Source organism: Sinocyclocheilus anshuiensis, unplaced genomic scaffold, assembly GCF_001515605.1.
Source record: "Sinocyclocheilus anshuiensis isolate Anshui unplaced genomic scaffold, SAMN03320099.WGS_v1.1 scaffold517, whole genome shotgun sequence".
Taxonomy (NCBI): domain Eukaryota; kingdom Metazoa; phylum Chordata; class Actinopteri; order Cypriniformes; family Cyprinidae; genus Sinocyclocheilus; species Sinocyclocheilus anshuiensis.
Genome location: NW_015536535.1, coordinates 2,055,105 through 2,082,838, shown reverse-complemented (window position 1 = coordinate 2,082,838; position 27,734 = coordinate 2,055,105). Strand labels below are relative to the sequence as shown.

Genomic DNA, 27,734 nt, shown 5'->3' with positions numbered 1-27,734 from the left:
CTCCACTGTGATACAGTACAAATTAGAGATAATACTGTTTTGAATGTAAGATTGAATGAATTTACCCAGTATTCAGCTGCACTGACTCTCCTACCTTATATTCTGTATCTTGTGTAAAATGAGATTCGTGGATGAAAGCCAGAGAGTGGTGGGCTACACACGTGATGGCGTGTGGTGGGAGAGAGGTGACGGAGTGCTTGTGTAGTGAGCAGGACAGCAGTGTGCTCTCATAACAGCCTGAGCATCATTAACCAGTGGGATGATGTATGACTTGCATTACCTACACCAAATGTGATGACATTAATGAAGCATCTCAAACAGCACCAAATGAGAACCTAAGGTGTGTATGTGTGTGTGTGAGAGAGAGAGAGAGAGAGAGAGAGAGAGAGAGAGAGAGACATTTGTATATGACTGAGGGGCCAGAACCTTTGTCCAGCTATTGTTATGTGATAGAATTCAGCACTCCCATGAGAACAGGATTGTTTGTGTTCATGGAACAGAGAGAATAAGGAAGAACGGTAGAAATCCTATTATGTCATTTTCCTTAAATTATATTAAATTACATCTCTAATATAGTGGTCTTCAACTGGTTTCATTTCAGGACATGGATATGGACATCAAGTGTTGGACCAACACAGTACCAAATTGTTATCATACAAAAGGTATTAAAATACCCTTGAAATCAAACATAATAATATATCAATGCACAAACTATACAAAGGCCTATCAATAAGCCAATTTATTACCATGAAAAAGACTAAATAAGAAAAAAGACAATATTGTAAATGGCTAAACAGCATGTGACAAATGAAAAATAACAAAGAAATTATTTGAAATGTGCTATGATGTTAAAAAATACTGAAGCAAAAATTACGTTATAAAATATAAATAGCCAGGATAATCTGCTACGAAAACAAGCCTTGCTGAGTATGTTACAGTGCCCAGCATTCCTCCACTCCTGATGGGCTGGGCATGAAATGACAAAGCACAGGATAAAATAGTAATGCTAATATTGATAGTTTGTCCATTACAGGTCAGCTAACTGTCCTCCAGAACAGTTACAAAGCTGTTAGTTTCGATTTCACAAGGCCGATCAATACGTGGGCATACTGTTTCAATTTTGCCTGCATTGATTTTCTCTATAACACCACAACCCTGCCGCATTCATCTCTCTGAAAGAAGGGAAGATTTGATTTACTGAAGAAAAATTGGAGTGCACATCACAAAGGTTTCTGCCGGCGTGGGCTCCTGACACAGAAAAGATGGATGTCCCCAGGCAGGGGTGCCTCTAGCCCCGAGGAGCTCCATTAGAGATCACTGGAGCTGCTGCTGGAAATGACTCGCATTAGAGGAGGAGAGAGAATGAGAGCGAGAGATAGGGTGTGATGGTGGGAATAGATGAGAAAGGAAAGTGAGAAAACATTCAAAAGGGAGTGCAAAAGAAAGAAGAAAACAAGAACAAGCAAGAATCTTCAGAACAACTGGCCCGCTACTGATAAAAACCTGGTATTTCTACAATAACTGCCAATTTTCACAAAGAGAACGCAAAACAGGGTGTGAAAAATTTTTCAATGCAAATGTTGGTTTACTGATTCGCTTATCTTTACTATAAAGTAAAGAGAAATTTCCGACAGTAACAGGGTCAGAAAGGCTGAGTTTGATGAAGGCAGCCAAGACTACAATTTATGTAAAAGCTGAGAAAACAAATTAAAAATGGGAAAAAAAGGTAATTTTTGGGTGTACTAATTTTAATAAAAATCATACAAAATTGTAAAAGAGAGGTTAATGCTTGTATACAGCTAAACAGTGCACATTCTCTAATAATTTGAACAAAATAAGACACCAACCTTTACCTTATTTGCAGAAATTGTCAACTCTTAAACCATAGTATGCACATCATATCTGCAAAAATATTCCCTTCCTTTATGCTGTCTATTCTTCATTTCATTTGCTTCTATCTTCCTCATCTTCTCCCTGACAGTGTTTGAGGGCGTGGAACTGCTCTGAGCACAGTAGCAGAGTGAATTTCCATGCTACATTAGTCCCACCATCAGAATGCAATGAAGGAGAATATGAGAGGAAGACTCATCTGTCCTGCGAGACTTCCACTCCCACTCCTCCTCCTCTCTATCATCTCTCTTTCGGCCAGCCACTTTGCTGGCATGTCATCTACATGAGAGATCATCTGTCTTTTGACAAAAAATAAACATGACCACACCTACAAAACAAAAAAAAAAAAGAGGGAAAGAGAGGAACAGCAGGCGGCAAAAAGAAAGAAAAAAAATTAATGCTGTCAGCAGCCTCATTTGTGGGCACTATGTTCGTTTTGTCTGGTTTTGGCAGACGCTACCGCCACATGTTCACCTGCGTCACTAGACGAGAGGGTGGTATTAGACAGACAGGTGGATGCAGCTGTCCGTCAGTCTGAGATCCAATCAAAAAAGAAGGGCCACGGACAGTGCAGAATGGGACAGTCCCGAATCAGCAAGTGGAATGTGTGTGTGTGTGTGAGTGTGTGTTAGTATATGTGTGTGTCTTTTTCTTTGTTTGCCAGAGTGCAAAGCCCCATGGACCTCTCTGACAATGCATCCATGAGCGAGAGAGGGAGGGAGCATATGAGGAATGAAAGCAGAAGAGAGAGAAAATCACCTAACACCTCAACTCTCCTGAGGACGGGGCTGCTGTAAGCTGGATATTAAGACACAAATTGCATTCAGGCAGGTCAGTAGGTGTCAGATGATATTAGATGCCTGCCATGAGGAAACAACAACTACCATCAGCCAGGGAGGAAAATAATATTTTCATTTTCAGCCTTTTATTGAATGGAAACTTTGGGGAATACGTCTTTATAGGGGGGAGCTAGCGGGCTTGCAAATTTAACACTCCCAACAAAAGAGTGTAATCATGGCAGCTGAGTGCCCTTTGAGGGATCTGATTTCATTTTCATGAAGGTGAAAAACTAGATTTCGCTATGTGTGTGTGTGTGTGTTGTCTCTCAACACTTTAATGCTGTTGTTTTCTTTTGTTATCTGAAATGGTGGAAGCATGTAATTTCAAATACTTTTACAGCAAAACCAATATGAACATGTGGCAATCTCTATGAATATGGTACACTTTGGCCCCATGACTTTTAAAACAAAATATTACAGGCACAGATCCTATCAATTTATTGTGAGAGCTAATTGATAACTATTGTCTAATAAAGTATCTGCTGAATTTGGCCTGAATTTGATCTTCTTCCAAGGTCTTGATCTTCTTAATATGCTAATATCAACATGCAATACCACACATCATCATGTTGACACAATCTGTGGAACTAATATTTAATTAAATCTAAAAAATGCCTCAAATGAATGCCTTGACAATGGCCGAAACATTACTTGTTAAATACATTTCTATTTTTTTTTCTTTCTAGAGTGCGAGTTGCACCTTTTCTTTAATTGATACAAGTAGTTCATTCTAAGTCATTAAAAAAATAAAAATAAAAATATTCTGTGTTCCACATCTGTCATCGAATATGCTTGTTGTTAACTGCGTTTGTCAACCATGTTATCAAATATTTTAAGAATTATTAAAGAAAAATAAGACAAATAAAACATAATAAATAGAATTTTAAAAAACAAACGTATTATATGTATTTATATCGAATTATTTTATTTGCACTCAAATGCTAGTTCCTACCACATAATAGTTTATTTTAAGATACATTTACAACCCTGTTATATTGCATATATTTTTAGCTGGCAAATGTTGTGTAATTATGATGATTATTACATTTTTATTGCAAGAAATAACAAAATCACAATTTTAAACTGTATTTAGATAAAAATGGCCAAAACAGCAAAAACATACTATTTTTAACCATTTCGATCATATTTTTTTTACCCTTTTCGTGGTAAGTTCCAACTGAATCACTCCCTTCCACCTTTAAAAACCAAGATGTGAAAATAACCCAGTGTACACAAGCAGCTGCAAATTGCATGTTGCATTGTGTGTGTGTGTGTGTGTGTGTGTGTGTGTGTGTGTGTGTGTGTGTGTGTGTGTGTGTGTGTGTTTGTGTTTGTGTTAGTGTGTGTCCCTTCTTTTACTTCCAGATGTTGTTCTCTCTTCTGTAGTTACCGATCCCCAGCTCTCCAGCATTTTTGCCCATGACCTTCTGGGTAATTGAGCAGAAGTATTGATGTAACAGCAGGGTCTGATTGTGATTTATTAAACACACTCTGAGACTGTGCCAGCGTCACCACGCGCCCATCGCATGCTATTACAAAAGTCATCAATAGCTCTGCTACATAAAGGCCAGTAATGGGGAGAGAGCCAAGAGAGAGAGAACAGCGCTCTGCCATTATATGACTGCAGAATACTGAGAGGAAAGAACAGAGAGAGAGCATGAAATCTTGATAAAACAAACTGCAGACAGGGCTCCAAATCTCCAGAGAACACATTTTGTTAGGACAAAAAACTGAACTACAGAGACAAAGAGCGTCTTTGGCATAAAACTAGATTAGAGAAAACCAGTGCATGACTGCATCATTAAGGGATATTTCTATGTGTTTACAGAAATAAATACAGCTCCTCAAGTTTCCTTCAGTAATAGCCAGGTAGCAATCACTGGCTTTCATCCCATTCCAACAGCAATGCATCATACACAGGAACTGAACCAATAAGACATAACCCAGGCTCAGAAGCATGACTGTAAGACTCCATTAGAGCCCATAATGGGCAGAAACGTAGGTTTAACTTATTATGAAAGAGGTAAATAATACAAGGTCTAATGATTACGGATGATTTGATATGGGGTGCAGTAGGATGCAGGTGTACTATAAAACACTGCGAGAGGCGAGCTGAACTGTACTTGGAAAAGATGACACAAATATCACTATAGACCAATAAAAAAAATGGTATTGACAAATACCATGATATTTTAAAAAAATTAATAAAAAAATTAATCAAATACAGATTGCATGTTAATAGTAGACAAAACTATTTCACAATTCAGTGCCACCAACTGGCTGATTCTCCAAGTAGTTGGCAGGTATTGCATCTTTACGCTGGCTGCTTCCCAAAATAAAATGGAAAAAGTCGACGACGAAGAAAAAAAAGACAGTGTGTAGCTACCACTGCCACACAAATCGGAAGAAGATGACAGGCGAAAGCTTTTAAGGAAAAACTAATCACTGGTAGGGCTGGGTAAAAAATATTGATATCTCGATATTAATCGATTCTCATTTTTACGGAACGATATCGATTATTAAATCCCAAGAATCGATTATTCTAGCCTGTTTTCAGTTAATGAATGGAACATTGAAGGGCACCTCCCATCCAACATATCGCAATAAGCATTGTGCTTTGGTACTTTTAATATGAAACAAAGACTCAGATTTCAAATTCTGTCCATTGTATTGCAATATTCAAACAAAAAATGCCGTTTTGGCACTGTTTAATGTGAAGTGACAGATCGCTGTAGTGCCTCAGTTCAACAGACGTGGCAGCGAGAGGCGCATGTGAACTGATCATCTCCTCCACATCAATACCAGTTTCAGCACAAAATAATCATGACTAAACATCCAAAGTTAAGTTAAAAGAAAGAGTACAACTTTACAATCTGTATTCTGTCTCATGTAATCGCTCAATCTGTGTTTCAGCCGCGCAAAGACGTCAATATAACGCTTGTAAACAATGTCACATAACGTCACATTTACCTCAGAAAAACATATTCGGTGACCATAAACTCATTAGTCAGATAGAAAAATAAACTGTAGAGAGGGGCATTTTGCTAAATATATGCACCATATAACATATTCATTATAAATTTTACTGTTCTTCAATGTTTAATTTATGTTTGAATAAATCCATCAAGTATTTATGACAGCCACCATTATGTTTATATTTCAAAAAAACAAATTGAAGTAGAAATATGATTATGTAATTGTTTATTATTAAAAAAAACTTCATTAAGTGTAATTTTAACAAATCAGTACATTTTAACCTTCAATGTTATAGTAATGTAGTACCAACTGACTCGTGTATATTTTACAGCATTAGTTGGGAGATTTTTTTTCCTTGAGAAAATTTGGCATGTACTGTACCTGATATATATCCAAAATAATCGATATTGAATCGAATCGAATCGAATTGGTACTCGAATCGAGTCGCAAGCTTGTGAATGAGAATCGAATCGAATCATGAAATTTGTGTCAAAACCCAGCCCTAATTAGTGGTAATCAATTTCAGATAATTTTGTCCTGAAACAGCAGGTACAAACTGTGTTGGTCGCTTTACTTGTCAGTCAGGCTGTGAACAGCGTGCTTGGCCAGAATAAGCTGCAATGAAGGCCAAACTTTTGTCGGCAAGCCAAAAGTCAGGCTAGACAAGTCAAGTTTTGTATACTTCTATAGCATTGCAAGTGTTCAATTAATTTTTGAGATAAGGAAAAGTACGTTTGTGAAAATATATAATAATACAGTGTCAGCAAAGCTGATAAAAGAACATTTCATACATGAAAATTATATGACTGCGGTTGTACCTGAACGCAGAGCAGCCCCAGGCACCGTGCTTATCTGTGAGGATGTTTACAATCTTCTGGATGAGCTGGGTGGATGTGACGTGATCCCGGTACTTGGCGGCCCTGATCAGGTGATCGCACATCTTCTCCTCATCGCGTTTCTCAGCGGCATACTGAGCACACTGAGACTGCAGACAAAAGAAAACAAGTCTTGTTAGTAATTTTCCTCTTATATGCTTTCATTCGTATTATATCAATTAACAAATTAAACCCTTTATTCAAATGACCTATCTCTATTTAAAAACTACAATACAAAACATGTGCAGTATGATACCTGTCACATACAAACAAGTTACTTGAAGGCACAAGCATGTTCCTGTGCTACTTTTACCTCAGAAGAATGCTGTCCATCAGACTGAGTGTAGAAAACAAAGCACACTACATCATTAGAGTGTGTGTTGACGCCTGACCGTGTGTGTGTGTGTGTGTGTGTGTTTGTGTGCGGTAACTCCATACACACAGGAAACAAATGGAACTCTGGGTCATTTCCAGCCTGTTGTCACAGTGATTAATAACAGTGGACATGTATTTGCTAATGCCTTTGGGCAACGCTAAAAAATGTAGAAACTACACATAATGCACAAGGAGACATTTTTCTTTGTCAGAATTTGTTATCAGAAAAGCCTTTGAACTCAAATGTGATCCTTTAACAAAGCACCTCACACTGCAAATATTCCTTTGATAAAACTTAAATTCTGTTTTATCTGTTCATCCCATTGTAGTAGAAGAGCAAATGAAAAAGCCACCCTTGGTAAAAACCAATGTCCCAATCAGAATCAATAAATCAAGAGAAGAGTAACAAAGCTGGTGAGATGCTGGTACGAAATCAACCCAGAATAGGCAAAAACAGCCCACCAAGCACAACACGGCTTCATTCCCCCCCCCGTGCCTCTTATCTGATTCTTCTGATGCAACGTCTAGCAAACAGCAATCAAGTGGAAAGGTTACAGCAACCACTGGAGCTTGTTTTAATGTAATTCCCTCAGCTTCATCCATTGCGTGTTATGGGCCTAAATTAAATTAGCCTTGGACAGCACACGCTTCAGACAACAAATACAGTAAAGGCAGTGGTCTGGTGCGGTAGCGGCAGACACTGAAGCCTGCCTCGGCAAAGTTAGCGGTAAACGCTCCAAAGTGCCTTCTAATAGGCCCTCCTCTCCAATTTGAGGATCGACTCTTCATGTTTGACAGAAAATCCATAGAGATAAATCACATTAGGGGGGCTTCCCTCTCCTAATTATCAATCTGTGTCTCATTTCGCTGTTCTTAACTCTGCAGTGACCTTAAAGCCATGAGAAGAGGACGGCGGAATAAAAGAGAGATAAAAGGTAAAGGGTGAATGTTTAAATGTGAACCGATTTGGATGTCTGGCTTAACAAAAGAGCAGGAATAAAGGAATGGAAAGAAAGACAGCGATTTGTCTCTGTTCAGCACAGAAGGTCACGTCTGGGTAAGAAATGGAAAAGTCTAGATGGGTAACATTTGCTTTGATGAAAGAATGGAGTAAAAAAAACAAGCAAAAAAGGTTTTGACAACAAGGTGCTCATTAATATTAGGGACTATTATGAAATAATTTTTTAAATATTGTAATATTATTAGAACTTTTAAGTTAAATAACATGCAGAATTTGTAATACTAACTGAAATAAACTGTTTTGAAGTTTGTACTACAGGTGCTTTCTGTATCGGAATTGCTTCAAAAACAAAAAGAGCAATCATCCATATTTTTTCATTGTTCCCTTCAACGACTGATTAACACATTATTAATTAGCTGTCATGAGTTCAAACACTTTGGCATAAACAGGCACTTTATCAACTAGTGTCAACGGCACCAAATCCCTGAGCTCCATAATGGGCTTCGTAATTTTCATGAACTTCCTGACAAATGGCTTCCTTGCAGCTGAACATACAGGCTGAATTATAGGAAACATACAGGTGAAATACATAGCAGTGACATTATCATCACGTTTGGGGCTGTAATTCTGAAGTGATGTCATAAGACTTTTGGAAACCCAACGAGGTGGACTTAATTCCAAGGGTCTTGCACATGTTTGGCAGTGCTCTGAAGGGGGAACCACAATCTCCAGTCACAGTGCAGCTGAAGCTGAAGCCATAGAGGGAGAAACAAAACCATGAAAGCAATGTGTTTATGACTTCAGACAGAGTAATCATCCACATCTCCAAATGTTCTGTGTTCTGGGGAACTGAATCAGACAGGGTCAGCACTCATTTCCTTCAGTGGACTACACCCATGACAAACCATTAGAGCCACATTATTGTAAAAAATCTGTATCCTCGACAGTAGTCTAAAACTATTTATTCTGCATTTCACTAAAGATCCACATAAAAAGCATCCATGCATATTTTTGAGTGTAACAAAAGTAAGATTAATTATTTTTGAATTGCTGTAAGCTGACACTGAATTAAAATATAAAATAATTCAAATGTATTTATTTCAAATGTAAAACCAAAAACTAATTGGAGCTGGTAAACTTAACATGATTAAATATGTTTAACAAATTTTTTTTTATCAGTACACATTTACTAGTAAATTATTGAGAAAGACTCTTCACGGGTAATTCATTTATCGATCCTGGTCAGGACATTTACCAAAAGTAGTCATTCACATTTTTTTTTTTTGTTTAGTAAATCATGGTGAAGCTCAGCTTCTTAAAAAATATAAATATGCATCATCCAAAACAATTGCAGAGCGTCCTAATTATACGTTTGAAGTATTATTTTGTTTAATAGACATATTTGCTACACGTTTCTACTTGTAGATGTAAATAAATGAACAATACCTTTTACAAGTAAGGCATTGCCTTTTATGTGTTTCTAGAAAAAGGGTATTTCAACAAACTGCATTGGTTTCTAAAATCTTCTAAATGTATGTGTTGCTACATCCACGGCAATACGTGTCGGTATAAAATGCAGGGTTATAGTTGCAAAGGCCATAAAAACAAAAATTACTTATACAAGTTCTGCAAATTCAGAATTTATAGCTAAGCAAAGCACAATAACATACCGATGAATACTATTTACTAGGGATGCTCCGATCAGGATTTTTGCAGCCGATACTGGGTACCGATTTCTTGTCATGGTGATCGGCCGATACCAGTTCTGAAGCTTCAAGCTTTATATAGACGGTTTCAATGGGCGCACGCGCCTGGCCCGAAGTTAACTTCCGGTCTGTGTTTGTTTATCAGTCTGGCTATGGCACCGGCTACAAACGCAGTTAAAGTTAAGGTGATGAGTAGACTGAAGTTGGGCTCAGGTGGTTGTGCTGTGGGATGTTTCTCATACATTTATTTATTTGTGGCGCTCACCACAAGATCAAAACGACGGATTTTCCAAAAGGCTTGGTTGAATAAACATGAGCACGTACTGCACGTTTAAAAATCAAAACGAGGTGCGGGTGTTTTTATATCACTGTATTTCTGAAGGAAGACTATCTTTAGAAAATGTTCGATGTCATTTTCATTTCATCTTGCATGTTATATGCCTGATAAAGCAGCGTTTGTGAGCTCAGCGCTGCTTTGTGTACAGCTGTTACTGGGGAAACCTCTGTTTCCATTCCGTCCTCCACGCTGTGACACCTCACAAAAGACTATTTTTAACCAAGCAGCACGGAGAGCCGCTTCAGAAATGTGCCGCGGCTGGCTGATAAACATAAGCACCGACTAGAGCGGCCGCGATCAGCTCCGATGGCCGTGGAGCCGTAACTCGCCGCAGACGCGTGCAGTGAGGCGCAGATCAGCTCTAACGTCACTGAATCTGCTGTGTAGATGAATCATGCAAAACATACACGTCAAACAGCAAATTTTTCACGCATCATGTACATCGTCACGCATTGACGTCATCAAATTGCGATCGGTTCCTGAGATCGGCCAAGTTGGTGTGTACCGATCGAGTCATAAAATATGATTATCGTCCGATACCGATCTCCGGCCGATCGATCGGAGCATCCCTACTATTTACCAATGTTAGCAGATCCAGTGTTTCTCTGGGCGGCAGTTTTACCCTCTAAAACAGGGTAGCAAGGTTAAACAAAATAATCATCATCTGCCAGAGACGAGAACTCATTACGTTCCATCAGCACCCGTGTATGTGAGTTAGTTAGTGTGACACGACATGGCCAGGCGTGCATGTAAGTCTACACATTACATACACAGTGAAAGCTTCGCAGTGTTTCTCCAAGAGCGCGTCTAAGCTGTGAAAACAGCAGGGATCTTGTTAAACTGCTTGATTTGCACTCTGTTGACAGTGAAATACACAGCACCGTGACTATCATCTTCCTCTCCTTGCCAGTCCGTCCCTCAGGGTTTCATTTACACCAGGAAACTGTCCTACTGATGCCTCTGTCCTTGCAGCATCTGAGAGAATGCAAATACAGTGCGGAGGATATGCATGCAGCACTCAGAGAAACAAAATGAAAAACGAGCGTATGTCATGTCGTTCGGCCAATCAAATTCGAGGGATTTTCATTGCACTTGATCTTTTGACCCACTTTCGTTCCAAATTTAAAGTCACCGGCTAAAAACTGTAGCCAGGGGAATTCAGACAAAAGCAAGCTGGGAAAGTGAAAAGTGACAACCAAGAAAAATGACGCCTTAAAAGTACAATAACGAACAAAAGTCACAGAATGACAAAGGCTGACAGGCACTTCAATTCTAGAGTGATACTGCTGTCAGCCAACGCCTCTCTGTATTGATTTCCCTCCATCCCTTGTTCCCTTGGCGATAGATAGAGCAGGGATCTAGTGTAAAGCAACTAGAGAGAGAAAATGTTGCCACACCCTTCTCAGAGTCAGGGAGACCATCAAGGTTAACACAGGTGCAACAACTTATCAAAGTATCTCTGGCTTCTCTCTTCCCCTTTTCTCCCTCCTTCATTTCGTGATTTTAATGGACTAGTCACAATGTGTAGATGGCAGATTCTTCATCTTGCCTCCCACCCCCTCTCCAAAAAAAGGCATTTCTTTGGTTCCATTACTCTACACGGGCAGCTGACTCCTGCAACTTCAAGGTCACGCCATGTGAGAAATTGTAGGAATTAACTGTCCTTTTGAGGTGAAAAATAGTCAAATGAAGGAGATGTGCGGCGAGTGAAAAATGAACACGTCTGCCGGCAGGCGACGAGGAGCAGGTGTAGATGAATGTGAATGCGGGATAATGTTTTTACTTCTGGTAAATAAAGAAAACGCATATGGTTCTAAGCCCAATGAACAAAAAACTACAAGCGGAGCGCCACTGTTGGGAGGGTGATAGCACAGCTCAAATAAACAGTCTGAAAGGATATCTTCACAAGCAGAGAAAATATATATATTATAATCTTATTATTTGTAAGAGCCATTGTGATTTCTGTCTATATTTAAAGCTGAAGAGTGTATTTTTACAGCTAAAATTCTTTCTCCTATCCCAGCTGAGTAGGCAGAACACAAAATGACTGAGGCGTTCAAAAATAGCTAAATGGTGCACAACTGAATTAAACAGCAGTTGACTTCAGACACGTTTTTTTTTTTATTTTTATAATGCATGCATGGGACAAGACGCATCGCATCAGCCAATGATATTAGAGTGTGTGTGTGTGAAGACGTTAGTATTGTTATTATATTTATTATTATTTTTACATGCAAATACCATTAAATGCTACATACCAACAACATCCAGAAAACATTTGAATGCATATTATTAAATGCTGTACTACTTTCAGTTGTTCATTTAAAAGATTAAATATGCACCCTTACAACCATCTACAACATATTACAATACAAAAACCATAAAGTAAACATTATACAATTATAATGCATCAAGAGTAGATCATAAGCAATCGCTTGGCATATAGTAAATGCGCAGTATTCATTGACTGCAATCTGCTCTGAAACTGTGAGCCTGTAGAGTGCACAACAGCACCGTGATTTGAACGTGCAACGCTCACATTTATTTAATTAAATCATAGCCTTTCGAAATGTAATAATCACATTAGGCTATATAGTGATTCTTGTTTTTCCTTCTCCAAATTTAAGACGAATTAAAATGATCATTATGACTTTAAATGGATCATTTAAGACTTTGTTTTTCTTAAGTTTGATCAAACTGAGTTTAAAACTTTTAAAGACCCCCAAAGAACCCTGAAATATTCCCACTTTATATAATGCCTATTCATAAAAATTCAATGTCCGAATTATAGGGATGCAGCGATTAACCGCTTTCGCGATTAACCGCGCTTTAAAACATCACGGTTAATTAATCGTAAAGGTTCCGCTAAACCGAGTGTTTCTGTTACACAGAACAGAACTGTTGCAGCTTGCGCGAAACGAAAACAAAGTTACACTAGCGGTGCACCAGCTTAAAATGACGTGCTTATCAGAGGCACGGAGGCTACCGCATTAGATTAACTGTGACAGAGGGACCAAACAGCGAAGCTTTATTTCCACCAGAGAAATGCCTGTCGATAGTGTGGGACCATTTTGGGTACACCAAGAATGACCAGGGTGTCATTTAAATATTGCTGTAAAAAACTGCTGCTAAAGAGCGAATACATAAGGGATAATGAACGGCTAGCTGTACACTGAACGATTTTAATGCACGACGTGAAGGCAAGAACCACCTGACGCGAAGCTACAGCTCGTTAGCTCAGCATTCTGCCCGCTTCAGATCAGAAAGAGATGAAATAGTGCGGTAAGATCACATTTATTTGAATTAATTATAACATTTAGCTACATTCATTAATTATTCGAGATTGAGAGAGAGAGAGAGAGAGAGAGAGAGAGAGGTGACAGTTGCCTGTGTGAATTAGCCTACCTGCGTCTGTGCGTCTCTCCAGCAGGCTATTTAATCTATTTTATTAATAAAAGTCACGGGGCAGCATTCTCAAGAAGTTTGTGTCCTCCTGAATGTTTGTACACGTGCGCAGCGCGATCTCCGATCTCACAAACCAAAATAATAGACATGATTTTCTCAGGCCACATGTAAAATCATATGAATTACTATAAAGATTATTAAAATGAATATGTATGGATGACAGTTGATTACAATAATATTTCAGTTTATTTCCATCATTAGTAACAGTTTCCCCTGTGGGACAAATAAAGTTAATATTAGTCGTATATTAATAATAGGCTACGTCATTAACTTTGTTATTTACTATCCCTGGTGTAGTATTATTCATAAGTAAAAACCACCAAGATTTTTTTTTCACCATGTTTCCAAATTCTCTACCCCAAGTCCAAAAGAAATGTAAAGAATGTACAAACTGAAAACATTAAATACTTTTGTGATCTATTTCCATTTGTTATTTTCAAAAGAGAAATACTGTCATTAATGTTTACAGAGCAGAGGTCACCTTTTTTTAATTCCAATGGGAGAGATGGACTTTTGTTTGTCTTTTGTTTATTATTATTTTGTGCTGTATTGTTGGTTACTGTGTTATTTTCAAAAGCCAGCAATAAATAACACTTTAATATCTAAAGAGTGTTCATGTGATTTTATACATTAGTAATGTTGGGAAATGAATAAATGCATAATAATCGTCATAATCGTAAAACCGTGATTATTCCTCAGACAATAATCGTACCAACAAAATCTATAATCGTTGCATCACTACCGAATTATCTGTATATCTACATTCCTGTGAATGTTCTCAGCAAATATTGATTATTCTATTAATCAAATGACATAGCATGTAATTATTTTGATTACAAATTCTACTAATAAAATAAAAAAATTTGTCTAACCCTTCAGTGTTCTAAATGTGAAGCAGAAGGGCTCTATTCACCAGAGCGTTGGGGACAAGATACAGTATAATGACCTGCTGCACTGCCATCACCTGGGGAATTAATTAAAGCAAGTAAAGGACAGAACAAGGGAGAGAAAGAAACAGCATGTACGTGTGCATTCCAGAAAGCCATTACTTGCGGCAAAGATAGCATTTATGGTGAAGCTAAAGGATAGCTGCTGACTTATCAAAGGGCACAAGTGTAACCTTACTGAAGCTCTAAATACACATCATTTAGATGTGCTTTTGTTTGGCTAGTACAGATAACTGTCAGAGGCTGGAGGATTAGTGAACATGCATGCTGGAATAATACGAGGTCATGCGTCTCATTTCGCAGTTGATGTCATTAACTCCTAGTCTCCTCTTACAGAAACACAGACACTAAACGCTAATGAAGTGGCCCATCACCTCTCTTCACACACACTTCAGTCGGGAGTCAACTCAATTACACTCCATCACTTCAAGATCAAGTAAAAGCTAACAAAAAAAGAACAGAGAGTCTAAGAGAGAACAATGACCCCGTTCTATCACATCCGAAAGATCTGGCCTTGTGGCCCAGTCTCTTCCACATTTCATTTCTAATAAAGAAAGACTCTCATTAAAGAAGGAAGTCACTCTCTCCCTCTAAATCTGTCCTTTCTTTTCTCCCTCGCAGGTATCAGCCACCATCGTACAGTTGTTACCGGAAAAATCTTTTCCGTATTAGGGATCCTATTAGAAAGAGAACACTAAAAGATAATTGGATTTCCAGCGGTTATCTCTGTGTCCGTCAGGACCCTGCTGTCCCTGTAATCTCACTCTCAAGGGGTAAAGATAACTCAATCCCAGAGTGGATGGATGAGTGTGTATGTGTGTGTGTGTGAGACGGAGAGAAAGGAAGGGAGTGGGGGAGTGTATAAAGGCATATGTTATCCATCTACGTAATAAAAGTGTGTCTAAATCACTGGTATCCACCATCATCTCTTCTGGTGGATTTGAACCCTGACAAGGAACAAACATAAATTTATTTTTATTTCCTAAATAATTCACCAACTAGAGAATGCACTGGAACAAAGGCCGTCTTCAGTGCTGCCACCTCTCTCTTAAGACCCATTGCTCAAATGCACAATAAACTATAGCAGTCTGTGCTTCACATACAAGCACCCTTAATAATGTTCAATAAAATTGAGTGTTTTCAGATCTGCAGTTATTTTGATTTGTTCTGAAACAGACATTAAACTGTTACAATGTTGCATTTTCACCTTGGTTCAGTTTGCAGTGCCTCACAGATTCCTTCTCTCCAATGATCTATCAGGTATGCATCATGGCTATCTTATCGATATTAGCAGTATTTGGGTTTCTGGACTGCATTGTCACCAAAGGTGGAAGCTCCAGAGTTTGCATGAAATCCAACCAGATTCAAGTGTGACTGTAACAAGTGTGTATTCATAGGCCTACTAAGGCAGAAAACACATTTGAAGCAAATCCTCCATATAAACGAAGATTGAAAACACTGTAAAATATTATTTAGACGGAATTCATTTTCTAAACAATGTTTGAGTTACAATTATTAACAGAGGAACTATGATTTCAAGTACCGATTCAGCATTATTTTTTACTAAAACAGAAGGGTCTGTTGTCAGAATTGAAAACCCACTGAAATTAACAAGAACTATTTATAATTAGATACTTTAAGTAATATAATAGGTGTAAATAATATAATTAGGTATATCAGGCATATAAGAGAAGGAATTTAGATTGAGATCAAACCTGTCACTAACTAAAAGTCTGTGAAAGTACCCACATTTTTTATTTAATTCATTCATTCATTCACCTTTTAATTCTGATTTATATACTTTATTATTTATTTATTTTTTTAATGCTTGGGGGTTGCTATCAATACCTTTATATTTTACACAGAAAGTTAACAGAAAGTTCTAAATCTGGAAAGAAGATGCACCAGGCGGTAAAACAGTCAAGAAATTGGCAAAATAATTTTAGCTTTAGTTGCAGAATTCAACAAAGGAAATAAAATGAGAAGTGATGTGGAAAAAATAATATGCTATAATTACAGACATTTCTACCCGGGCAGGATTAGATTTCTCAGAGGACCCCTGAGTTTGCCAAAAACCGTAGGTAATTTTCTCTGTAATTTTTATGTAAGTTGTATGAGAGAGAAAAAAACTGATGTGAAACACAAATTTACTGTACCTAACCTCTTCAACGAAAACTAGCCCTGCTCGAATATTGTTAAGACACATAACTGTTGATCACAGACAGCCAACAGGTAAATTATCCTCATTCTGAATGGCATCAAGGCTACAGCATTACATACATTAATACATGAATAAAACAATGTTAAAAAAAACAAAAAGCAAACTTCTTCCATCCATTTTGGTTCTCATATGTCTCATATTTCATGTTGTTCCCTTAAACATCCAAATCCTGTGTAAACTGCTCTTCAGGATGGAAAGACGGATCCCCACGGGGGCATCTTTCACCGGCCTGTTATTTTTATTGTGGCCGTGCAAAATGAAACCGGTGGCTCAGAGAAGATGGCAAGAGCCGGAATGGAGGAAAATCAATACGGCAATATCAGTGCTGCACTTATCGGTGGCTCACTGCTTTTCAGGGGTCACAGAGGAGCAACTACATCTAAGTGAGGGATTCAATACTGAGATGGATTCTTAAGAAATATGTGCTGTGACTGAGAAGCCATATTGTAAGAAGTAAAATACACTTACAAATTTCTAAGAAATTTATCAATAATATAACTTTGACAACGATGTATCCAGATGTATCCAGTTTAGTTTTTCAGTGAAATTTTTGCAAACAATTCAGGATTTTTCAGGGATTTTTCAGGGATTTTCCAGACATCCTGGCTGTATGAGATGGACCCACAGTTTGGGAAACATTGACTTACATACTGCCATCTTTATCAAAAGTGTGACCCATAACCATCACAAATAACTGTGACCCAGCTATCCATGTCCTATTTCCCTCTATAAATTACTGTACATGAAACCAACCAAAAGATTTTCAGCCATCTGCCTGTCCAACATCAGTATATTTTATTAAAATAGAGTTTGGGTCAATGGAGCATCACAGCACGGCTTTCACCATGAAGCACTGAGTGACAAAAAATGGCATAATCGCACCTGATAGTGCTGTCCTAAGCCATTTAAAAGAGTGACCAGCTCTGCTCCACAGAGAACAGCATTATGGGAGATTTCAAGTAAATTATTAAATAGTACAGGGCTGTTATGTTTAATGTTGAAGGCATATTTTACCTCATTTTTTAAATAAATATATTTAGCTGAATACTGTAAAATGATAAGTAAACTTCTCAGTGTTTTTTTTAGCATTTTTTGGCATCCACATAATGTGCCTGACATTGATAATCTGTGCATTTTTTCCACATTTGGCAGAATATCCAGCAGTATTTGTGACAATAATACATTCTCCACTGTGCTGTGAGTGAGGCTGGAAAAGCAGAAAGAATCGGACCAGAGGGGCCAATTAGAGTGAAAAAGGAAAGCTAAGCATGTCCCTAGAGTGCGGCCGTCTTCCACTGAGCGTCTGGGAGAATTTGGCCAATCCTGGGAATTTGGGGCAGTGGGAATGATGAGGAAGGGTGTTCCGAGGTTCACTCTAAATGTCACTGTGAAGTAAGGAAGCTTGTTTAAGCAGGGTATATTCAAATAATACTTTCAGCTCTCATCTGTTTTACAGGGTACATGCCTCTATAGTGTTGAGTGTTACTGCTGGAATGGCTGCGTTATTAAATCTGTCGTCATTTGTGAACACGTGGTTACAGGCAGCATATATTATCTACTAACACTGATAATAATAAATGCTTTTGAGCTTCAAATCAGCATATCAGAATGATTTCTGAAGGATCATGTGACACTGAAGACTGGAGTAATGGCTGCTGAAAATGCAGCTTTGCAATCACAGGAATAAATAACATTTTTAAATATATAAAAATATATAATATTTTAAATTGTGATAATATTTCACAATATTACTGTAAATTTATACTATTTTCGCCATGGGGAACATAAGAGACATCTTATGAAAAAAACTTTAAAAAAAAATCCTAAACAGCGTTAAAGGGGTTTGATATGAGTATTTTTGCGGTTTTAACCTAAATCACAGCAGTGTCCATCTGTGAAGGACGTAGACTGTCAAACATACAGAACTATTAACCAATCACAGCATTGGGCGTTTACTTCCAAGTCTACAATCTGCGAAGCTATGTGACAATATTGGATCTGATGTCGCACCACACTGTGAGTAACTGTTTTTGGTCACTATTGCTTGTCTGTTATTACATATCATTTGATATTTACTGAGTATGTATGCGTCCATCTGTGAGGGATGTAAGCTGTCAAACATACACAACTGTTAACCAATCATAGCAGTGGGCGTTTACTACTACCTGTAGGTCTACAATCTGCCACGCCTATTCAAACAGAGCGTTCTGATGAGGAGGGTTAAAACAGGACAGAAAATAGCTTATTACTTCTAAATTATGTTTTTGATGTAAAAATCTTGATACCATTACAAGTGGACCTCAGAGAACAGTGCAAAATAAAAAAACAGAGGCAGTTCATGACACCTTTAAATGTAGCCTATATAAATAGACACAACATGCGGTTTCCTGAATGAGTCGTTTGAAAAATTCAGTGAAGAAGCCCGACTGATTCAGTCGAAGATTCAGACAAAATATAAAATAAAAACTGAATTCTGTTCCTGCAGTGGCAAATAAAGCAATTCTGATTCTTTGAACTGATAATGACAGCTAGACAATCAAGTGAAGGAGTCAGAATTCTTTTGTTTTCTGAAAACAGTGAGACACTGGGCGAAACGTTTGAGAAAAGCTGCCAAAATAAGCGAACAGGCCCAATCACATACAAAACATGACCCTAACTAAGCAGACTACTGCAGAACCTTTCACAGACATGATGCACAATCTCCTTCTCCGATTTTACATGTTTACTTTTAATACTGTCCTTCACATGTTTTCCCCTCCAAGTCTCAGTTCAGAGACCCTGCCTTGAACCTTTCTGGAAGCATAACATTTTACAACTGGAGGGTGGGAGATGTTGAACAGAGCAGAGCCCACACCCCCTTTACACTGTCACATCCTGCCCCCAGTGCCAGACAGAACCAGAGGGAGGAATGGGAAACGAAAGGAAGACAGAAAAGAAGGTGCTGTATTCCTGTCACTGGTAAAATTCTCCCACAAAGGGAGCACAACAGGCAGAACATGAGTCCGAAGGGAATCGTGAGGAAAAGAGAAGCAGGTAGACAGAAATGGAGAATGATGGAAGGAATGAGAAAGCGACTGCGGTGATAAAAGAGGTGATGTGTGTGTGTGTTTGGCGGGGCAGCGGTGGAGGAATGCCCCATGGCTGTGCTATAAGGAATAAATCAACTGTGCTGCTATGTTTTGGTAAGATACATGCCAAACGCAATCTCTGTAGCCAAAGCTTGAAGCCTTCTTCCATATAAGTTGTGTTTGAAAAGAAAACATTTGTTCTCCTTCACGTTGGCAGCCTCTCAGTTCCAACAGACAAAACTTTCTTTTTTTAATATCCTCACAGGGGCTTAACAATTTCATTAAATCTTACAACAGTTTTTTAAATTTGTAAATCAACCCTGAAACAGAATATATCTGCATAAAGTGAAAGTGGCTTGTTTGTATAATATGTCAAGAAAATTTAGCTATTGCTTCACTCAGCTGCAAGTCTTCAAGATCTCATGAAATGACGTGACTTGGACATTTTTTTCCTGTTAAGTTGGAGCAGGACATATTGCAGGGATTGTCTTTTTTATACACTAACATTCAAATGTTAATTTTTCAATTCAATTTTTCAATTCAAATTCAATTTTGTTTGTTTTTTATTCAGCAATGATGCATTTTACTGATCAAAAGTGACAGGAAAGACCAACATATATATTGAAATGATTTCTGAAGGATCATGTGACACTGAAGACTGAAGTAAGGGCTACTGAAAATTCAGCTTTGACATCACAGGAATAAATTACATTTTAAAATATATTTAAAAAGAAAATGATATTTAGGATTTAAAAAAAATATTTTAAACTATAATAATACTACAAAATTACAGCTTTTACTGTATTTTTGATCAAATAAATGCAGCTTCGGTGAGCATAAGAAACTTCTATTAAAAACATTTTAAAATCTTACCGACCTAGACATTTGTACAGTAGTTTAAATGGCCAATAATTTACATCACAGCTGTATTGCTAGTCAGTGGGAAGTGGTATTAGATGATATCTTTATTTTAGAGTGGTATTCTCACTTGATTGGACAAAAGCCTGTAAAATGCAACATCAATATTTTTGCCCCAGTTAGTAGTACAGGAAACAATGACAGATTATTAACAGGGTGTCCATCAAGCCATTAAAAGGGGTCTTCAACTATTGAAAACTTTTAGGAGCATCACTGACTACAGACAAGCACTCTCGTAGACTGATGCTGATACTGTGTTTGTTTGTTTGTTTGTTTGTGTGTGTGTGTGTGTGTGTGTGTGTGTGTGTGTGTGTCTGTGAGCACGCTCACCTCAAACTCTGCGTGTTTCTGGATGTCCTCTGCTCTCTGGCGGCTCAGAATGAACTCGGCCTCATTAGCTACACGCACCAGATGGTCCTTCATGGTGTGGCTCAGCAGTCTGTACATCAAAATCACATTAAACATTGAGTTCACACCTGACATCACATGATTCTGTCTGAATTATTTTTGCAGTTTGTGTTGGTAACATAGCTGAATCCAAACACTGGATTTGATATGTATCACATACAGTATATTGTTACATTTATTAAGAAATGTACTGATCATAAGAGATGCAAAAGACATATTTGCAGAAACAACCCTTCAAGAACTTGAATCAAGAAATATGCCGATACCGATAAGCCAGTAACTATTTTCATATTATGGCTGATATTTTTAATCTATTGGGCTGCACAATATTTGGGGGAAAAAAACTGACATTGTGATATTTTGTTTTCCCATGATACATACTGCAATATGAAAAAAAATGCACAAATTTATTTGGAAAGAATGAATCATTCTAGACTTAGCGGAGTGATTCTGTTGGTGAATGCATCTGTATAGAAAATAGTAATTGGAAGAAGTCATTTTTACTCTTAAGATATTCTTGAGCATGAAATCATTTTAGTGCTGAATGATTTGGGAAAAAAAACTGGGTGTTTATACTTTTTACAAGAACCAACTCAAACTTCTTTCCGTAACCATTTCAGAAATCTCTTTTCACTTGAGTTTTCCAATTCAACCAATTCCATATAACAATAAAATTATATTATATTATATTATATTAATTATATTATATTATATTAATTATATTGTTTTTATGAAATAAAAAAAATAAACAAAATAAGAAATATATAGAAATAACAGTACAAAATAAATATGGTAAAATAAAAGATTAATAAACAGTTTTATTTTACTGTAAAATCACAATACTAATATTTTCATCTTAATTTCTTCATTTTCAAATGGTAAACCATCAAGCTTTTATTTTGACCGGCAAATCAAAATAAGTGCTGCCAGTATCAGAATGAAGCTTGGCACTGTGTGTTCATTTACATGCATACAGCCCATGATATCAGTGAATCAGAACGGCTTGATTTACAGTAAATGAACCAAGCCATTCTCAGACGCTAAAATACTGTATCATGAACTACACGTGTGTAAATGTCCCGTTTCACCAGCATAAGCAATTTTACAATCGCACTAAGCCAATATTGATTTTAATTTGATATTGTGAAGCCCTACTACTTTATTTAAAAAAACTAAAATAAATAGTTCATATGCTACAAGTGAATTTATGCATCACAACATTATAATGTACAGCATTATAGCTATCCTACATACGCTGATAAACATCCAATATCAGCAGATATACAATAAATATTGATAATAATAATAAAAATCTCTGCTAATATTGGCAATAAATGATGTTGTGTTGCATGCCTAATAAAGAATACTGAACATAAATTTCATTGTAAATTACTTGACAATGTTCACAAAATAGCAGAAATGAGGACCTTCAACATCTCTCAAGTGTTAATCTGTGAAATCAGTTTTACTGATTTAATAACACAGTTGTTAGGCCATCAAAGTGTCAACAGTACGCTAAACCAACTTAACTACATCATGTAAAACAAGCAGAAAATCATATTTAGCACAGCAGCTAAAACCACCCCCACTAAAAACAACCAGCGATTGATTTGTAAACGATACGCATCTAACAAGATACGGATGCAGGGGGTGTGGAGATGGGGGCACATTTCAACCCGGCTCATGTTTCTACATATGTAAGAACAGCCTTCCTTGGATAAACACACACACACAGACACACACTGCTTCTTATCACAGGGCATCTGATGATTACAGGGGCTGATGGGAGATCAAATGAATCCTGCTTTTACTGCTACTGTTTGTCAGCCCTCATCAAAACCCGAAGCTGTTCTGTCCATCTCAGAGTCTTGTTTGTGAATCAGCATTGTTTTTTCTGTCCATGGTGCCCTGGGTTAGCACAGACGGGGAGGAACCTGATCTTGAAACAGCACATTTACACCCCGGGCAGATTTGTGAACAACACAAGCCGTGGCCTAATAAAACATCGCCCCTAGGGACAGAGACGAGTCTCTCAGCAGGTCAGGAGGCTCAGGCCTCTGCAAAGTGGAAGAATAACAGGCAGAGGGTGGAGGGCTGAAACTCGAGCCTGGTGTATCAGCGGCGGGCAGCGGGGGAGCGGACGTGCCAGGGACTCTGCAGTGACCCTCTCCCACCCCTCTCACCCCGACTGCCATCAATAACAGAGAGCTGTGACTGCCCTTCTCTCTATCACCCTTTTGCTTTCCTGTCTTTCTTTATCTGTTTTTACTTACTTTATGATATGACAGTCTATAGAAACAGACAAAAACAAAAAAGTACCTAAATGTACCATTATTTTAACATGGTAGTTCATACCATGGTAATATCATGTTTGTGCTTGGTTATATTCTACAGCTACAGTGTATAATTACATTACATAATTAATATTTATTACATTATAAGCGTAAATGACAAATAAGAAAAATCTAAATTTCAACATTATTCATCATATGTGACCTGGACCACAAAACCAGTCATAAGGGTACATTTTTTTTTTAATTGAGATTTATACATTATCTGAAAGCTGAATAAATAAGCTTTCCATTGATGTATGGTTTGATAGGACAATATTTGGCCGAGATACAACTATTTGAAAATCTGGAATCTGAGGGTGCAAAAACATCGAAATACTGAGAAAATCGCCTTTAAAGTTGTCCAAATTAAGTTCTTAGCAATGCATTTTACTAATTAAAAATTAAGTTTTAATATATTTACAGTAGGAAATGTACAAAATATCTTCACTTTACTTAATATCCTAATGATTTTTGGCATAAAAGAAAAATCGATAATTTTGACCCATACAATGTTTTTTTGGCTATTGCTACAAATATACCCCAGCGACTTAAAACTGGTTTTGTGGTCCAGGGTCACATATTTATCATTTACCAAGACATTTATTAAAGGCATGCTTTGCGATTTGCATTGGCTTCTGCGCATTGATTTTAAAACTCTTATTCTAACCTATCTCTTTGTGATTTTAGTACATGCCTTCTCATTCTCATTAAGCTCTTTTAAGAAACTGTTAAAAACCCATCTTTTTATAATAACTTTTCTTGGTTAATTTGATAAGCTTTTCAACAGCATACTGATTTATTGTTCGTTTTTACTGTATTTTTGTATTGCATTATTTCTGTAATTTGTGTTTTAATTGGTTTTGCTGTTTGTAGTTCTGTGGGTATGAGTAAAGTGCATTATAGATACAAATAAAAATATATATCATTATACAATTTAAAATTTGAAATCATAAAATAAAAGAGGTGTTTGAAGCACTTTTTTTTACACAATTTAGAATAATTTAATGAATTTGTATGAAAAAAATGTGAATAACATCATTGATCCATCTAAGTACAATGGAATTATCACCTAATATAATCACTGCACTGCCATAGATTTAGCTCTTTTCTTCAGGCTTAGAAATAATTCGAACTCCATTATAGAAAATCAACTTTACTTTGAAAACACTAATTCAGCATTGATCCTATTCATTTTAGTGCAGCAGGCATTATAATGACATATTTGATATGCACTTCTACAGCTGTGATTACATTGGTATCTCTCTGACAGGTGCTGGTGTGCCAGATGTTGTCTAAACCCTGACCCTGCTTTCCAAAAAAAAGCGTATGTTTTAAAAAGAGCTGTAAAAATGGCCAGCAGTGAAGGTGGAGAAGCCTCAGTGCATCACTGCATTCATTAGCATTTCTGGAGCGCTCATCAGCACAGCAGCATTCATTAGCATGAATTTCCATTGCTAACATAGAAATGAGAGCCATCTGAAAGATCTAAGGGCTTGAAATTGAAGACAGATCCTTCCATCCCAAAGGGAGTCTGAGTAAAAGAGTCCAACAGATGATACATAAACCCATCTGAAAACAGCAAGATACGAGAAAGATTTCCCAAGAGATGGGCGAGAAACTAAGGCGCTGCTGCCCTCTCAGAAAGCCTCTCTGAAACACATGGGAACCCACGGGAACAAGCCATGTTATTGACAGATGCCTTGAACTCTAGGTCACTCTGTTGATCCCCTTTCCACATTACATTGATTTCCTCCCAAATAGAATCTGATTGTACACACACGACGCAGCGTTGTAGGCCAGGAGATAATGAGGAGCCTGCTAACAAAGGGTCAGAGGACGGGATTAGATAATTACCTGCCCTCGTTCACAAGCTCGATGAAGGCCAAGCCCGCGTTCTTCTGGATGGAATTCTGCCACTCCTGTGGAGAGAAATAAAAGAGAATTTACACTCAATTCCTACAACAGGCAGAGAAAGGAAGGTTGGGTTTCATCAAAATAAACATCCATATGTCAGTAATATGTAAGGATTAAATGAACCCCAACATCAAGTTTAAGGTTTCAGTTTTATTCTGTCTGGGTTCATTTTGTAATAATAACCGAATGACTGTTTACTACATTATCCCACTGATTACCATATAAATAAATAAACATGAAATACAAATGTAATTATTTGAGAAGAAAGAAAGCACATTGTCATAATAGAGATACTGGGGTTCAAATATACAGTTTAGTGAACATTTAAAAGAATAGTTCACTCAAAAATTTAAATTCTGTCATTAATTACTCACCTTCATGTCATTCCAAACCCGTAAGACCTTCATTCATCTTCGGAACACAAAGTAAGATATTTTTAATGAAATACAAGAGCTTTCTGACCCTACATAGAAAGCAATGCAACTGAAATGTTCCCAGGCCCAGAAACGCAGTAAAGACAGTCCATGTGACATCAGTGGTTCAACTGTAATTTTATGAAGTTGCGAAAATACTTTTTATGTGCAAAGAAAACAAAAATAACAACTTTATTCTTTAGTTGTGGTACTCTTGATAATGGCGGATGACATTATTTGGAGGAGAAGAATTGTTGAATAAAGTCGTAATTTTTGTTTTCTTTGTGCACAAAAATTATTCTCATAGCTTGACCACTGATGTCACATGGACTATTTTAATGATGTCCTTACTACTTTTCTGGGCCTGGGAACATTTCAGTTACATTGCTGTTTATGCAGGGTAAGAAAGTTCTCAGATTTCATCAAAAATATTTTAGGTCTTCTTGATAAGACACGAGGGTGAGTAATTCATGACAGAATTTTTATTTTTGGGTGAACTATCCCTTTAACAGCAGATTGATATGACTGACCAATCAGAATCACACATTCGAGAGTCACAATATCTTTTAAAAAACTACAAGTTTTGAAACTGATGTTTTATGCTTACTTTTGTTTTTCATGTAATAATTAAATAATTGATTTTCACTACTAAGATTTTAGAATGTATTGTTTTACACTTGAAAAATATCAATTATTAAAATGGTAACAAAAAGTAAAATAAATACCATTAAATTCAACTCAATTTGAGCAGCTGAGTCCTTAGCCATCTTCAAGAAATGGCAAAAGACATCTCTTCCATCTAAACTTGACCCTCTAACACCAAGCACTTTCTATTTCTATTGTATCTACTTGTTTTCTTTTTATTTATATAAATAAATAAACAAAAAATTTACCCTCTAACACTACCAATCTCTATTCTGTTTCTATTCTATCTACATGTTTTCTTTTTATTTATTTATTTTTTTAAATCCTTGCTACGTGTAATGCATTAGACTAACTGACACGTGTCAGCACTTACATATTATTGCTCTTTTGTTGGTTTTGATTGCTTCTATTGTCCTCAGTTGTAAGTCACTTTGGATAAAAGTGTCTACTAAATGACTAAATGTAAATTAAATAATTGTGGTAATAATTTTTATTTTATTTATTTATTTATTTATTTATTTTTTGCCAAAACCAAAACAAAAATCTCATACTGAAAAAGTTGCTTTTGGAAGATACTCAAGTTAGTGTACTTGTTTACATTGAGAGAACAGTATAAGTTAAAAGCAAGTTTTAGAAATGTGAAAAATAAAAAATGAAGAAAAATAGCATATTGTTAAAATTGTGTTATAGCTATAATTTTGCCAAAGTGTAATGTAAAATTATTATTGAAATGTATTTAGTATGCATCAATTTATTTAGCTTAAGCAAAACAAAGGTGTCATTTCAGTTCAGAAAAGTTTAGTTTTAATTTAATTTCCATCACACAATGTGATTAAACAACATTAATGTGATTAATCTAATGTAACTAATGTGATTAATCCCAATATTTGGGATTTCGTGGAAATGACACAATGGTGGGAGTTTTCAGAAGAAAAAAGGTGTATGAGTATGTGTATCCACAGATGCTAGAAGTGGAACAGAAGCTGGTTCTATCATTAAACTATTCAGAGGAAGGGATCTCTGGGGGGAGGAAGAAAGAAAGGGAAACCGTCATCTAACATATTTATATTGTATCCTCAATGTCCGAGATTGCATTTAAATAAGCACACCGCTCACAAACTTTAACAGGTCTCACCCGGTTTTTGTAAAAGGTGTTAGTCTAAACAACTCCTGAAACCACAGCTTTCAGTGATGTTTAATAGCCTAAGAGCGAGACCGAATCACTGACGTTTTTCACAGCTGCGCCAACCTTTCAACACTTCCCTGTGATCGTCTCAAGAATAATAATAACAACCAGGTCATGAGTATGTACAAAGTCGCTCATGTATTCTCCAGGGCTCTTTTCACAGGGAGACTGCATCATGGAGACAGGAGCGTAACGGTCCGACCCTAATGTCTCATTTGTTTCAGCCAATAGAGAGTGCTTCTAGATTGAGGCGCTAC

The 27,734-nt window shown here is 37.0% G+C and overlaps 1 protein-coding gene across 6 annotated transcripts in view; it reads right to left on the bottom strand.

Moving 5' to 3' along the window:
• LOC107695599 (lipopolysaccharide-responsive and beige-like anchor protein) overlaps nucleotides 1-27,734 on the bottom strand; it is a 274,449-nt gene that overhangs the window by 121,418 nt on the left and 125,297 nt on the right. For all 6 annotated transcript variants that reach the window (XM_016495624.1, XM_016495602.1, XM_016495617.1 and 3 more), the window contains exons 34-36: nucleotides 25,174-25,238; nucleotides 20,909-21,017; nucleotides 6,524-6,690 (exon numbers count right to left, since the gene is read on the bottom strand). In XM_016495624.1, the coding sequence (XP_016351110.1) occupies nucleotides 6,524-6,690; nucleotides 20,909-21,017; nucleotides 25,174-25,238 (341 nt within the window). The remainder of the gene's footprint in view (nucleotides 1-6,523; nucleotides 6,691-20,908; nucleotides 21,018-25,173; nucleotides 25,239-27,734) is intronic.